The 14,732-nt window shown below is 39.7% G+C and overlaps 1 protein-coding gene across 1 annotated transcript; it reads left to right on the top strand.

Annotated features, from left to right (window-relative positions):
- Window positions 1-10,299: 10,299 nt before the first annotated feature.
- fastkd5 (FAST kinase domains 5) lies at window positions 10,300-13,459 on the top strand. Its single transcript, XM_028393498.1, has 2 exons — window positions 10,300-10,410; window positions 10,911-13,459. The coding sequence occupies exon 2, from the start codon at window positions 10,923-10,925 to the stop codon at window positions 13,332-13,334; it is 2,412 nt and encodes an 803-aa protein (XP_028249299.1). The 5' UTR covers window positions 10,300-10,410; window positions 10,911-10,922; the 3' UTR covers window positions 13,335-13,459.
- Window positions 13,460-14,732: the final 1,273 nt, after the last annotated feature.

Below are 14,732 nucleotides of genomic sequence, written 5' to 3'. Positions count from 1 at the left end.
TGCCGCACCACTCTGTCCTGCACACTGTGCCTTTACAGCAATACACTTGATACTACAGCTTCCAATAATCCAAATTGACCCATATTTTTGGCTGAGAATATTAGATTTATTCATCAAGATCTAAATACAGGTTGCATCCATTTTTTTTTTTTTACAATGTGTATTCCTGCTTGATCATGGATGATCAAGGAGGCGTACTCCTAATGTAATTTCACTGTGTGCCAGTATGTTTGTACTTGTACATGTGACAAATAAACTCTATTCTATTCTATTCTAATCATGCAAGAGTAAACAAGAGTTTTGTCAAAAGTTTGTATGAAACATCTTTAATTTAAAGCTGTTTGATCCTGTGAAGGGGTTTGGAACACATCCTAGGTAGCACTGGCAGAGAGGCAGGGTAAACATTGACTGGTCAGCAGGCTATCAGGGTTAGATACAAAGAGACAGCCATTCCCACCTGGAATACAAAATCGCCAATTAACCTAACATATAATGGCTTCCTCAGGGCATAGGGCTGACCAGCCTACCACTGTGCTGCCATTATCACTAACTCAAATAAATCACACAAGGCCCATCTTGGCGTATGCAAAATATAGGTATATTATATTAAACAGAGCAGAGATAGGTGCCTACTTATAAATGGACATCCTTTAAATTCGGTTCATGTCACACTCCATAAGCCACACAGTCAGCAAGTGTTCCTGCACAAAAGGATTGTGATAAAGCTCGTTGTGAAAACTCTTCATTAACCTGCTCAGAAAATTAATTGTTTTTCATGGCTAATTCAAAAGTGCATTAGCATAAATTGACAGCTGCGGTGTGCCGTATGCATACGTAAAACTGGAGTTCATTCTGCGGTCGGCCATGATCCCACAGATAGAGCCATGGTTAACTCACAGAGGTCAGCTGGAGGAACGGACCCCCCATGCCAGCAGTGATCTGCAGCCTCAGCAGCGTGGCTGACACAAGGCTTTTTTTTGTGTCTGTTAGCAGAATTAAACAGTCCCCCGAGACATAACATCAACACACACACACAAGGTCCCTTTTGAATATTCAATCAGCCTTACAGACACTAAGAGGAGCTAACCATATTTCTGCAGTCTCTCTCTATTAACCATGAATGTGCAGATATAGTATCATCGTGATTGCTACATATGATTTTGCAGTTATAGACAGACACAGTTGGGGTTGGGTAATTACTATCAGGACAGGACTATTGTGGATGAAGTGTTTGCAGTAAGCTCCAGGCTATTAAATGTTGTTGAAACCAGCAACGCACCATGAAGAATGACTCACACTGAAGCTCATGCGTCCTCCTTCACTGTAATCCTTGACAAATTCACAACTTTAATTGCACTATGGAGCTCAAACAATGTAAGCGTCTTTCATCAGTTTGATCCTTAAGGAATCGTGGCATATTGATTTTCATTTGTTACTCAGAGGAAAAGGAGGCGCGCACTGCATTCAGATAAATGAATGTAGGTTTTCTTCATTTTGGCCATATCATCCCCACTAATGCAGGGGACAGGGAGGGCTATAATAATAAAAAGTCAGTCTTGCATAAGCCTGGGCTGAACGAGTCATGGGTTAAGGAGCTAGTAAAAATTTCTATCATTTTTTTTCATAAGCAAAGAAAGAAATAGAGAGAGAGAAAGAGGTTGAACTCTGAATACAGATTAGGGAGGGCCACAAGACGAACAACACAATCCAGCAGAAAGGCAGAAAGCTCAACACATCCAGCAAAGAGCACTTTTGTGCTAAAGGGATTGTGCCTTAATTAGAACTGCAAAGAGACAGCCATTCACTCCCCGAGGCTATGAACAGATATAGCAGAGATATTTACTTGTCAACACCTTACAGAAAATGTAATACACGACATGTCCAGGGCAACATATTGAAACAATTAATAATCTGAGTCTGACATGAGTTTTTTTTTTTATCTCTTCAGCACTTTTCACCCCCTCACGGAGCAATCACTTACAATTCCTGCTACTCCAACATGGCTGACAAAGGCAATCAAATCAGACTATTTCACAATGTGTTTTGAATTTTTATTTAAAATGAATCAGTTCTTTGAATTGGCAGAATGAACATATTGATATAACAAAACTGCAGCAACAAAGCCTGGATTTATGCAAATCATAGGTAGCTTGAGAGGTAATCTCAACATGCCCACACTGTGTTTGCTAAGACAAACTAGTAGCATTGGTCTGAGTGAGTATGTATATTGTTATCAGAGGAATTTTATGGCACTCAGTTTTTTTACATTTAGTCGACCTTCTTGTGTTTGTAATGGAAATGATATTCTAAGCAAAAATAACTCACTATTCAACATATACAGCTGCTGTTAACAGCACTCATGTTTTGTTGTTTCATGACAGCTGGCAAGCAGCTTTCATGGGCATTACCGCCACCTTATGGTATGAGTGATACATTACTTACAATATGACATCAGGCATCAGGTTTTCTTTTTTTCCCCCATTTATTTATTAGAGGGGTGGTTGGGTTGGGGGCATACCGTATGCCACTTATTTGCCTTTAGATCCAGACTCTACAAGTTAGTCAAACTGATATTTCCCCCTCACACATCTTTCATTTCAATACTTCAAACTCAAATAATCCAATAATCCATCCAGTAAAAATAAAGGTCAAGAGAGAAAGTCCAAATACTGCACACAGATCATTTTTTAATATCTTTTTCAATAATCATTGTGCAGCCTCTTAGATTTATCTGCCTTTGCGTGTAGCTCCTCCAGCAGTAACATGCTGCTCCAGCAATGATCCTTTAATACTATGATGTCACAGGGGGGGCAAATCAATATTCTTCAATACTTTTCTAATGCTTCTGTGTGCTTTACTTGTACTTTTATTCATTTCAAGAATGTTGATCATGTCTTTCCACAAAGAGTTTCTGATGTCTCATCCTCTGCTAATGACGACACACTGTTACAGTCAGATTGATAAATATTGGAGCATTGATAGGTTTTGGGGCATTATGCCTCTGTATTGAATCTGAAATATAGTTGTGAATTTCTTGCGTCTTCTGATTAATCCTAGCATACTCTTCTTTGGTGAATGTCTCAAGCTCCTCCAGATTTGATGGCCTCCTGGCATGGACCCTGGTCTTTGGTACACTCCATATATTTTCAGATTTAAATCAGGGTTTTATGCAGGCCAGTCAATAACCCTCACTTTGCTCTCCTGGAGTTACATCTGGATCTACAGACGTATGCTTTAGATTGTTGTCATGTTGAGTGAAAACTAGTTGCTTCTCCAGACACAATGAAGCATCACCACCATGTTTTTATAGAATACATATAGGACCAATCCTGCCCTCCTCTAAATGAAGGCAACATCTCTGTAACCAAAGAGCTCTAGTTTTGATTCATCTGACCAAATAGATATACTGTATTGATCCCACAGGGGGAGATTGTTGTGTAATCTTCCTCCAGATTGTCCCTATAGCACACTTCACTCCTTGTGAAGATGTCTTTTCTTCAGTCTCACAGTCTGTTCCTTTGCAGGACTCTAGTGACTGTCTTCTCTGACAGTTCAATTCCAGACTTGGTTAAATCCTTCACTTGTGTCTTGGCAGTTGTTTCTAGGTGCTTTAGACACATCTCTCACTAATTTTCTTCCTGAAGTTTTCAAATTTGTTTCATTTCCCACCTCTGCCAGTTTTGTTCTGCTCTTTCTCTGAACTTCTTGACTTCCTACATCAGTTCTTAAAACTTTGATAAACTTTTCTTGTTCAAACCTAGATTGTTGGAACAAAGAATGACTACTTAGCTCAAACGCAAAGACACACAAAGCTGGGTGTGTCCCTAGCTTTAATTATTTTATTTACATATTCTGCAGGGAGTGCAGGATAAGGTAATCTGTCGCACACTTTGGCCACATCAGCACAACAACTTGAACGCACCAGGTGCCGTCAACCTGACAGCCCACAATCATGCAGCATTCTGCGTCAAATAAAGGCATACGGCTTTCCAGACATCAATGTAAATAGTGGTTGCTGAAGCAATCGGCATGGACTGACAACCACAAATGCATCTTTGAGTTCATGTCCTCTCTGGATGCTTCCCATTTATCTTGTCTGTCAGGTAAAGAGGACACGATAATGAAAGGTGAACACCCCAGTGGATGGCTCCCTCTGCCAGCCTACCATACAATGCCATATAATGGAAACACTGATCACTGACCACAGCTTCACTGCATGTATGTGTGAGTTAGTTGAAGCGTTCACCTTGATATTACATAATATATTAGAAACAAAAAAGACAAAAGCTGATTAAAATGACACGTACTGTGTAATACACTTGTGAATGATGTTATCTATAAATGATTCAAATCAGTGGGAGCTGTTGTGCTGTATGACTCGAACACTTTCCCAAAGCACAAAATTAAAGCTAATATAAAAACATTTCTCAACCTGAAACATGTGTTCAATGTATTTTTTTAATCCAAGTGCTGCAGTAGACTGATGGACACATCATTATGTATACACTTAGCTCCCTCTACTGGAAGAAGCTGTAATTACAGCCCTGAGAAAATTTATTTAAAAGGAACAACACAATGTTGGAGCTATAGTTATCAGAGACCTTTTAAATGCACCTTAACATACTACACTAGGTAACCTGAAAACATAGAAAAACAGTGTTTAATGGCCAACGTAGACTACCCAGGTAAAATTAAAAACATTGCACATTTTACACATTATTTGCATGACAAAAAAATGACTTCCAACGTCATACTAGCAACAGAAACATAAAGACCCATGTGATCAATGAGGAAAAACACAAGACTCACTAAGCCAATGACAATATTTTATATATTTATTTATTTTTTATTTTATAGTACAAGCAAAATACTTACACTTTATGCTTAAGAAAAAACACATCCTTCCTCCTGAAAAGATATAAGAAGGCTCAAGTAAAGCAAAAGAAGCCACTTCTTTGTTCGGGACATCCTGTAGGGATGACAGCACGAGTCGCACACAGATGCATCCTTCGACAGCTTGCAGAACATTTCCCCATGTCCTCAACAGGCCGGGACAAGTGCAATACCACACGAGAACAGAGCATTGCTACCTCTCCCAACCTGCACAGAAAGGGATCGCTTCCGATAAGATTCATTTCAGTTCTATGATCAGTTTTGCATGGATTTGCACAGCGGTACACTGAAAAGCTGAAAGCAAACCAGCAAAACTAACCAGAGACCCATGTGCACAATCTACTTCTGCAGTTTTACTCAAGATGGAGAAGTCTAGAAGTACTTTAAGTGCTCACACTGCAGTAGAATTTTATAGAACTACCTGCACTATAAGCACTTTAATACTACTGAAACCTGTCTTTTTACCTCATTTACAGATATATAACCATAAAGCCACATGGATGGAAACACAGGCCACCATCAGTTTTGCATAGATTTGCACAACTCATTTCTTCTTGCAGCGCAACTATGCAAAACTAACAGAGAACTGCTACAAGAGTGTGTTTTTGTGCACACACACACACACCTTTGCGGTAAACACACAGAAACAGAGCAGATGAGACTCCTAGCCCCTTATGCCAGAAGGAGCACTTAGGGCAGTAGGTGCTAGTCTACTTCACTATCTGCACTAGATGCACCTTAGCATAAGCACTAGCAAAGACACGCAGGTAAGTTCGCTGCGCACACCGTGAATTGTCTGAACAGTCCAGTTGATCTGTAAATCAATACAAAAACTCTGCATCCACACAGACGCCATGCATTGGTGAAATGTATTTTTTTTTTTTAAACTGACAGGATGCGTGATGCCTCACTAAAATATCACGCATGTTTACTCCAAAACAGCAAGAAGCTGGGAGTTGCAGTGACATAACAAGCTAGGGCCAGATGTGTACCAACAAGTGGATTTGAATTCGGACTATTCAGAACAGGCACAAACCAGCAGTGTCTGCGAAAGAGACAGCTCCTTCAGCTCACATTATCAGAACAGTGCTGAAAGTGCCTTCACTGCAGTAGAATTGATAGAACTACCTGCACTGTAAGCACTTTGACACTACAGTGACTTCATGTGGTGTCCCCTTGTTGTAGGATGCCTTTAAATCCAGGGTGAGGGCTGTCCAGGAGATGGGACAGGGTCTCTGCAAATAGAGGAGACAGACAACATTAGAAGTGCGTTGCAACTTAAAGCCCTTTTAGTACCGACTAAAGCCAACGTAATGTTAAATTGTTGTGGTTGCACACTTACAACTGCCTTAATTTCACTGACTGATTGCAACATACCCAGAAATTAGACAAATGTCTGTCTGTGGGAAACAACTCCAGGATATAACTAAACCACCACTCAGACCATTTCTGCAGCCAGGATGAAGCCGGTAAGAACCCAACACAAGCTCCCTGCGGCAGGTTGTGTTTACGGTGCTATTACACTGTGCAAGAAATTTAAGACATTTTGTGTAATTTAAAGGCAACTGATTAGCACTCAGCCTTTTGGTGCCCCCCAAAAAATTCTTTTCCATCACAATTATGATAATAATCTAAAAAATTAGTAGCTAATAAGAACATAGTACAGAAATATGGAAAACCTAATGAAGACTTGATGTATTCAGAAATTTTCTCTACACAAAGACCCTATGTTCTCCATCTAACCAAAGAATTCACAGTTTATCTGATGCAGGCAAGCAACTTCAATGACAATCCACAAAAGACAGAAATAACCATGTGTTTAAATGTCTTAATTATCCAAATTCAATGGGAAATCCCACTCTGAACCTATACTGCTGGATGATGGCAACATTTGCGCTCCAGTCACATTTCTCTACCCCTCCCCCACGCACTAACATGGCGCCTAAGAGTCCACAGTTTAAACGTTTAATAAACCTGCTTCTGTTAACTGTAAAAAAAAAAATAAAAACAAAAGGCAGCACAGATACAACTGCGTCGGTGGCGCTCAAACGTTTGTGCACATGTGGTGAAATGATGTGCGAATCAGATGTGCACTCAAAGCCACAAGGCGCACCACGCGTGCGGTCCGAGCTACTACAAACTTAACTCAGAATCCAGCACACAACAAGCTAGTAGTAACCCGAGGTCCCCCATCAAAACAAGCATGAGTTAGCCAAACAGGCTAACGCTTGTTGCATGCCAGAACGGCAGATATTTGAAGTTCTTTTGAAGTCAAACACCAGTCACATTAAAACAGCTACAAGCTTTAAAAAACCCCACTAAGTGTGTAAGCTAGCGTGAGTCTGTTGGCTACCACACTCCGTCCGTTTCCAAGCATTGTATCCCGTATCTCGTGCGTTAGCCAAGTTAGCTCCACTACATGCTGCTAACTCGTACATACGAATGCATTGAAAATCTATGGGTTTGTTCCCAAGTGTTTGTTACCACTGATGGCGGCGCTTGAACAAACATAAACGGGGCAGCCAAGCTGGAGCCACTGATATTTTTTTCATCATGTTTACTCGTCGGTAGGTTAGCGTTAGCAGTTAGCTAGCGGAGTAGCAAAGGCGCGGGGCCTGCTGCAACCCCATGTGCTGCTGCTTTGTTCTGGAGGCACTTTTAAATGTACACCACTGCGCACAAACGAACCGAACACTTAAAATAATATCACCATACGCTCAACAACAAGAGCACATGAGACTGCAACTTCCAGATACCATCAAAGTGAATAAGGGGCTAGTTTTTAGGAGTGAGGATCACTTCCCCGAGGTACGACTTGAGGTGCAGCAACAACACATGCTTTTCAAATCTCCCTCATTCTCCCAACCATGGAGGAGAGGTTGCCATGCGCCCCTTACAACACTGTTTTCAAACGCGGAAACTGACGATTAAAACGTTTTCCCCCTCATGTAAACGTTACAGTGTGCTCCGCTGTCGCATACAACGCGGAGCATTTCACTTTCCCGGCGTTTACAGCATCTCCAGAAAAGGCTAACAACAGGTTTCTTTGGCAATAACAGGCGCGTTATAAGACAGTAGCTTCTAAAAAATCCACCATCTTCACTCACTTGTTCAGACTTACCGTTTACTCACTGTTTTCTGGAATATCTGCAAAAATGGAGAAAAGAAAAAAGGGCTTCAAAAACGGAATAACAGCTGAGGCGTGTAATAAAAAAAGTACACGACCATGTGCTGCTATTATGGTTTGCTAGGAGTTTGGGAATCGTAGTAAGATTGCGAAAGTGGCGCGAGTAGAGTCTGGGTTTAACCATGTGGTGAATGAAGGGCGGCTCCCAGCCAGCGTAGCTGAACCTCAACTCCTTCATTAGCATAAATCAGCTACTTCCTCTCCAAGTTGTTGTTTCACTCACCACTTTATTCATGACTATATATTTTATATTAATTAATACATTCTTAAAATAAATACATGTCGATATTCTGATTAAAACTATTTGTCTTAAATCTTTGTTTTTTTTTCAACCATTTGTTGTTCTTAATTCAGTGTTTTATTTGTATTGTATATGTTAAAAAAGCAAAAATGAACCCTTTAAATAATTATAAAAAATAATAATTGCATAGTTTCACAAATGAAAATGTGGCTTTAATGTGCCTTTATCCTCGACCTGTTAACTGCTGATAGCACACATAATAATAATAACAATAATAACTAATTGCATTGTAAAATTGAAGACAAAAAAGAGAAATAATAACATGTGAATTTACAGCAAGATGTAAATGTATGGCTCTGTCATGTCAAAAAAATGAAATAATTATGTTTTAGACAGTAGCTTAACAGGTTAATACGAAAAGAGTTGAATAGAAAAAATATTTGATTACTGATGATTGATTGATTACTTTTTTTACTATACAGTCCATCAAATCTAATAAATGAATGCAAAGTTATTCTGATTTTCATCATTGCTGTTATTAAATCAATTAACAACAAAAGTTTTCCTACTATATCAAGACATCAACTTAAATTTATTAATTTAATAAATTTAATTAAATGTATATCTAGTGCAAATTTATTTTGGCCAGATTTCATTTTATGCTGACATGATAGAATGTACAACATTATGCATTGTTGGAACTTGGCAACTGTATAAATTACAAGAAAAAAAAGCTGCCCTACCACTGTTTAAAAGTTAATTTAAGTGTATCTGGGTGCACTATTAGCAACAGTGCTAAAGACCCTAATAAGTGTAACTGCAGCAGCATGTTTTAAAGTGTCTGTTGTCGAGTCTTTTCCCGCTAAAAGAATTTGAGGAGAATTCTAAGCAGAAATGAGGGAATTGTCCTGCATATGGCCATAGGTCAGTGTAGTTCACCTTTCACCCCAGAATTCAGTCATGTGTGAAGTCACACAATGGCGGCACAAAATCTGAAGCCTCCGTCTTAGCTCACACAGAAGTAAAATGCAAATGAATGAATAACAGTGAAAAACTGTTTCTGTTTAAATAGATTTACTTAGATTTGTTTACATTGCTTAATTTACTGTGACATGCTGTTAAACAGAGGGGTAATTCCTGCATTAATACTGACTCTTAATATGACAAATACCATAAAATAAAATATATGTTATAGATTGTGCTGTTTTTTATATTCATGTCTTTTTAACTTTCAATATTCAATAAGTTAAACAGCACAAGATGTAAGAGAGATATCAACATTGCATTGTTTCTTACTTTTTGATTAAAAAAATGGAAATGAGGGAGAAAACAAATTAGAGTGTTCAACGATTTGGACAGAGTAGATCCTAACTATTAAAGGAATTCTTGTAATACATTCATTAAAATATATTTAGTAGCCTAATTTATTCTTAAAACGATGAAGATGCTACATAGATTTTTTTCTTGCATTGAACCAGTGATTACACGTCCAGTGATGAATCCTGCTGATATATCATTTATTTAAATGTATTAATTTTTTACTTCTGTACTTTTTAAAATAAATGCAACTTAACTTGGGTTTACATTTCAACAAATAAATGTTTGTGATGTAATATTGCAGTTTATTGAGCCACATAACAAACTTTATATATATATATGATAAAAATGAACTTAGTAGGCCTTAGGAAGTTGCAACTCTCTTATGAGTTTCCCTGTTTTTTCTATTGCGTTTCGTTGTGTTGAGGTTTGAACCTACGTGCCTGCCATAGGTCATACACTCCCCGGAAGCCATACTACTTACCACAATAAAATATAAAAAATTGTCAATACCTTTGTAGCTGTTTATCACTTAACTTAATAATATATAGATATTGAATATGTTGATACTTTACTACAGTTTTGTACAACCTACTGCATGGCTTTAGTGTTACATCGTCTGCTTACGCTATTGTGTGTTTTTTATTTTGAAAAATGAATGGTTTGATTTCCGGTGTGATTAAAACGATTCACCGAGAACCTAACGTTTCTGTTAACCTCAAATACATGAGGTCTCTTGACTGGCCGGAGTCGTTGCTAGAGGGGGTTAAAGGTGAGTTAACGATCAGATCAAAATACAGATATTAATGTGTGTAACTTGAGTTTTTGTTCAGTTTATTGTGTTGGATAGCTAGCAATTAAGCTAAAGCTACTTTGCATCATGCGTCAACTCACACTCTTCCCTGTGTAAAACGTGACTACCGCTAAACAACCATTGATTAAACACTAGTTATAAAAGATGAGGTACATGTTACGGTGTTATGACTACACCAGGAACAATAAGTGAATTACAGTGTCGTTGTTTTTACATTGGAGAGTGTGGTTGGCCATTTTAAGGGCTCAGTTTCTCATATTATCATCATATCTTATTGACATGCTTGTGTTCAAAGTTAAATCTGAAACATTATTTTATACCTATATTACAATTACCACTGAGATACAGGGTATTGGGTATAGATTTAACATCGTGTAACTCACATTATAATCTTAGACGGAATACTAACTTTTAAATTAGTGTGGCTACTTGTTAAAATTACATCTTTTTCTCTTTAGCTTGGCTCATTGATGGCTGCCTGTGTGCTGTGCAGGCGGGTGCCCAGGCTATGCTACCTCCCGGGTTTCAGAAGAGGATTGGCCCGGGCTCAACAAATGCATGTGAGACCAGAGGAGGAGGCTGACGATGTGGAGGAAAATAAAAGAGCGCTGCATCGTCAGGAAGCTTCTCTCCAAGGAGAATACAGGCTGCATTACAACCCGTCCTCATATCATCACTCTGTGTGGAACGCTGCGAACTCTGCCAGGCAAACGGAAAAGGATGAAGATGAACCTTGTGTCCCCATTCAGGCACCCTCCTTCTGGCAAGAGAGTAACCGGTACAGTGTGAGCTGCTCGCGGCATTTCTCTAGCTCAAAAAATACACTTCTTGATTTAGCTTTCAACAAAGGGCCTGAACCTGAAAGACACTCAGCATTGCCACACAACATCACATTTGTAGAACCAAATGTTAAAGTAGAGTCACGTGCTTTCCTCAAATGCCGGTCAGAATATGCCTCTGTAGCCCTTGACCTCACCCAGAGGCCTCACCCACTTGCATGGGAAGAGGCTTGGCCACTGCTCCAAAAAGTGACTGTTTTAAAAGGAAGCATTAAACCATCAGAAGTATCTCATTTTTTTGCAGAGCTCAGCCGTGTGCACTCAGACAAGACGCCATTAGTGAGGAGTGACCAACGCTTTATCATGCTCCTCCGGTATTCTGTGGAAAATCTCCAACTCTTTACTCAACTTCAGCTGCTGGAGTTGCTACAGTCGTTTGTGTGGCTAGGCATGCCTACCTCCCATTCTGTACTTGAGCTGTATGAGGCCGAGCTGTGCCGCCGCACTAACCAGATGAGTTTACATGAGTTGCTGTTAGCTGCTGACCTGTGGCGTTGTATTGGGAGACAGGTGCCTCAGTTCTTACAGCAGGTCTATGACTCACTACATCTGCATCTGGGACAAGTGGGTGCCCCCGAGTTGGTCCATCTGTTGTATATTATAGGTGAAGGTAGGCAGTGCCCAAAAAACTTGATCCATCCTTTAGAGCAGCTTCTTATTCGTCATTTACAACAACTACACCCTGAGGAGGTCGGTGTCATATGCTTGGGGCTCTTTAAATCCAAAACTTCAATATCAGAGAGTGCAGTGACTTGCATTGTTGATAAGGCACTGTCTTCTGTGACAGAGATGAGTGACTTTGCTATTGTGAATGTGATGAAATACATGCGTTTTAGTCATCTGTATCACAGTAAATGGTTGGAGGCCATGGCGCAGGAAATTCCTCAACGGGCCCACAGGATGGGTGTCCAGGGTCTGATGCATGTGGCACTGGCCTGCTCAGCACTGCATTACAGGAATGATGCCATCCTAAGTGCTATCGCTGAGAGAGTGCCCTCACTAGTGCCTTACTGCAGGAGCAAAGACGTATGCAAATTCCTTTGGGCCTATGGCACATTACGGTTTCACCCAATGAATTCAAGCTTCTATCCAATCCTCACAGAAGCCCTGAGGCAGAAGAAAGCTGACTTCCACAGATACCCAGAGCAGCTGCTTACAGGTCTTCTAGGCTTAGCCTTTGCCTCCCATTTTCCAGAGGACCTAATTGCATTAGCATTAAGCCCTAACTTTGTCAACTTTTCACTGAAACACACACAGATGGAACTGAAAAAAGACTTGTACACTTTAGATGGAGCTGTTGCTCTGGAGTTGCCTCGGTGGACTGGCCCACGGCTAAGCAGTGAACTGAGGAAAGAGGTGGCAGAAATGTTGTGGAAGTTTGCTCAGTCAGATGTGTGCCTGAAACCAGAGGTTCAGGAGGCAGAGTCTGCTCTGCAAGATCTACTTGGAGGAGAGCAGTTTGTATGTAAGAGAATGATCCTGCCCCACACTCGCTCTGTTGACCTGGAAGTACATCTGGATGCCAGTAGACAGCCCATACCCGTGAACCCATCATCTCTAAAACAGACTTCATCCACACCTTCTCCTCGTCAGGGCTGGAGAACATTAAATGTAGGAGTAACTATAACCGATGAACTTTTGACACAACTGACAAATGCCCATAACACCACAGGCCCTTCAGCACCATCTTCTGGAGTTAAGACTGCTTCTCTTCACAGATTAAAGCCCGATGAAGGTGTAAGAATGTTCGAGTCAGTGTTACATTTAACCAGCGATATGAAAGAAGCTGTAATGAAACCCAGTGTTGCTCGCCAGGAATCCAAAGACATAGTCAAAATCGCAGTCCAGGTGTCAAACAGGAATCATTACTGTATTCAATCAGAGCACCTGCTGGGACTTCACGCCATGAAGAGAAGACATTTAAAGATGGCAGGCTTTAAAGTTGTAGAGCTTGACTATCAAGAGTGGTTCCCAATGCTGAGGAGAAGCAGAGCTGAGAAGCTTGCATACCTGCACTGCAAAATCTATGACAGTTTAGAGTGATCATATTACTCCTTCAGGAGCCTAAAGAACTTATAGGAACTCAGACTATGTAGACACTGGGACTCCAATAAATAAAAGGAAAAAAAAATAATTTTTGTAAATGATAAATTAAAGAAAAGGGTTTTTTTTGGCCAAAAATGTATTTAATAAATGTGAATATTGATAAATAAACATTGAACTCTTCATTGTCTTTGTCAAGGTTAACTAATAATGGCTACCTGCTTTGCACATCATATGGATGATTATATGAAACATATGTTTTGATTTTATTACAGCTTTTGTAGAGTAAGAAACACGTATATAACTTGATATATGACGTATTAAAATAGCACTGCACAAAATAATATCACAAAGGACATCAAAAATAATTCACAGCAGCATTATAGTCATGATTGAAATGGAACATCTGCCCACTGTAAAACTGTTTTTCACAGACCTCACAGGCAATCATCTGTTCCCTCCTTCTGCTGTTGCTTGGATGGAAAAAAAGGAGCTGCATTTTTGCCTTAAAGCTTCCACAATGTGTCTTGTTGTTAACAATGTTTTTCAATTTCCATCATGACAACAGGTCTTTTTTTTTTCTTTTTTACATGTCGCATAGGAGAAACTAGCCTGCTGAAGCTGCTCATACATTTTGAACAGCTTTTGATTCACAACTGGTGTGACAGTCAACATTTAAGGCTTCCAGAAGGTTTCGATGATTGGCCTGTTTCACCACCCTGTGGGAGATGCAATTCATATTTCCGTCTGACTGATTGACTGAACAACCAACATCCAAAAAAATACTTACAGTGTTTTTAATGTTTCTAAAAATGAATTTTACATCATAGATTGTTTTTGCAAACACCTCTATAATAGGCTGTATAAAAACTGCAACATGTATAGCATGTGGATACCAAATATGTTTATCTAGCAAACCAAGCAACGCTGTAAACACTACTGAAACTGCTGGAGCATACCAACTGACAGACTGGTCACAGCTCCACTGACCCTGGGAAACTAATCCTTTCACAGTGAAATGGAATTGATGTTCACAGGAGCAGCCATGTTTGACTCCTCCAAGGCGTCGTAAGATGACTTTGCTCTGGAAGTCACATGCCCTTCTCTCAGTGGCCGTCTGCATCTGAAGAGGTAGAAGAAAATTGTTAAGATATTATTCCATCCCATTGTATAAAAATAAGGTGGAGTAACAATGGTAGAACAGCAAATGCTCGCCGAGATATGTCTTTATTGTAAAAAGCTGTCAAATGCATTTTGCCTGTAAATACAATGTAGTGTGATGGTCTGTGGTTCCACCCACAACAACAACACATACTATAAATCAGATGCATGTTTTTCCAAGTAGGGCCTGTCAATTCAAATGCATTACAGCTGACAAAAAAGTAAGATGTATACTGT

This window comes from Parambassis ranga, chromosome 21 (assembly GCF_900634625.1).
Source record: "Parambassis ranga chromosome 21, fParRan2.1, whole genome shotgun sequence".
In the NCBI taxonomy this organism is placed as follows: domain Eukaryota; kingdom Metazoa; phylum Chordata; class Actinopteri; family Ambassidae; genus Parambassis; species Parambassis ranga.
This window is presented reverse-complemented; position numbering and strand designations above follow the sequence as displayed.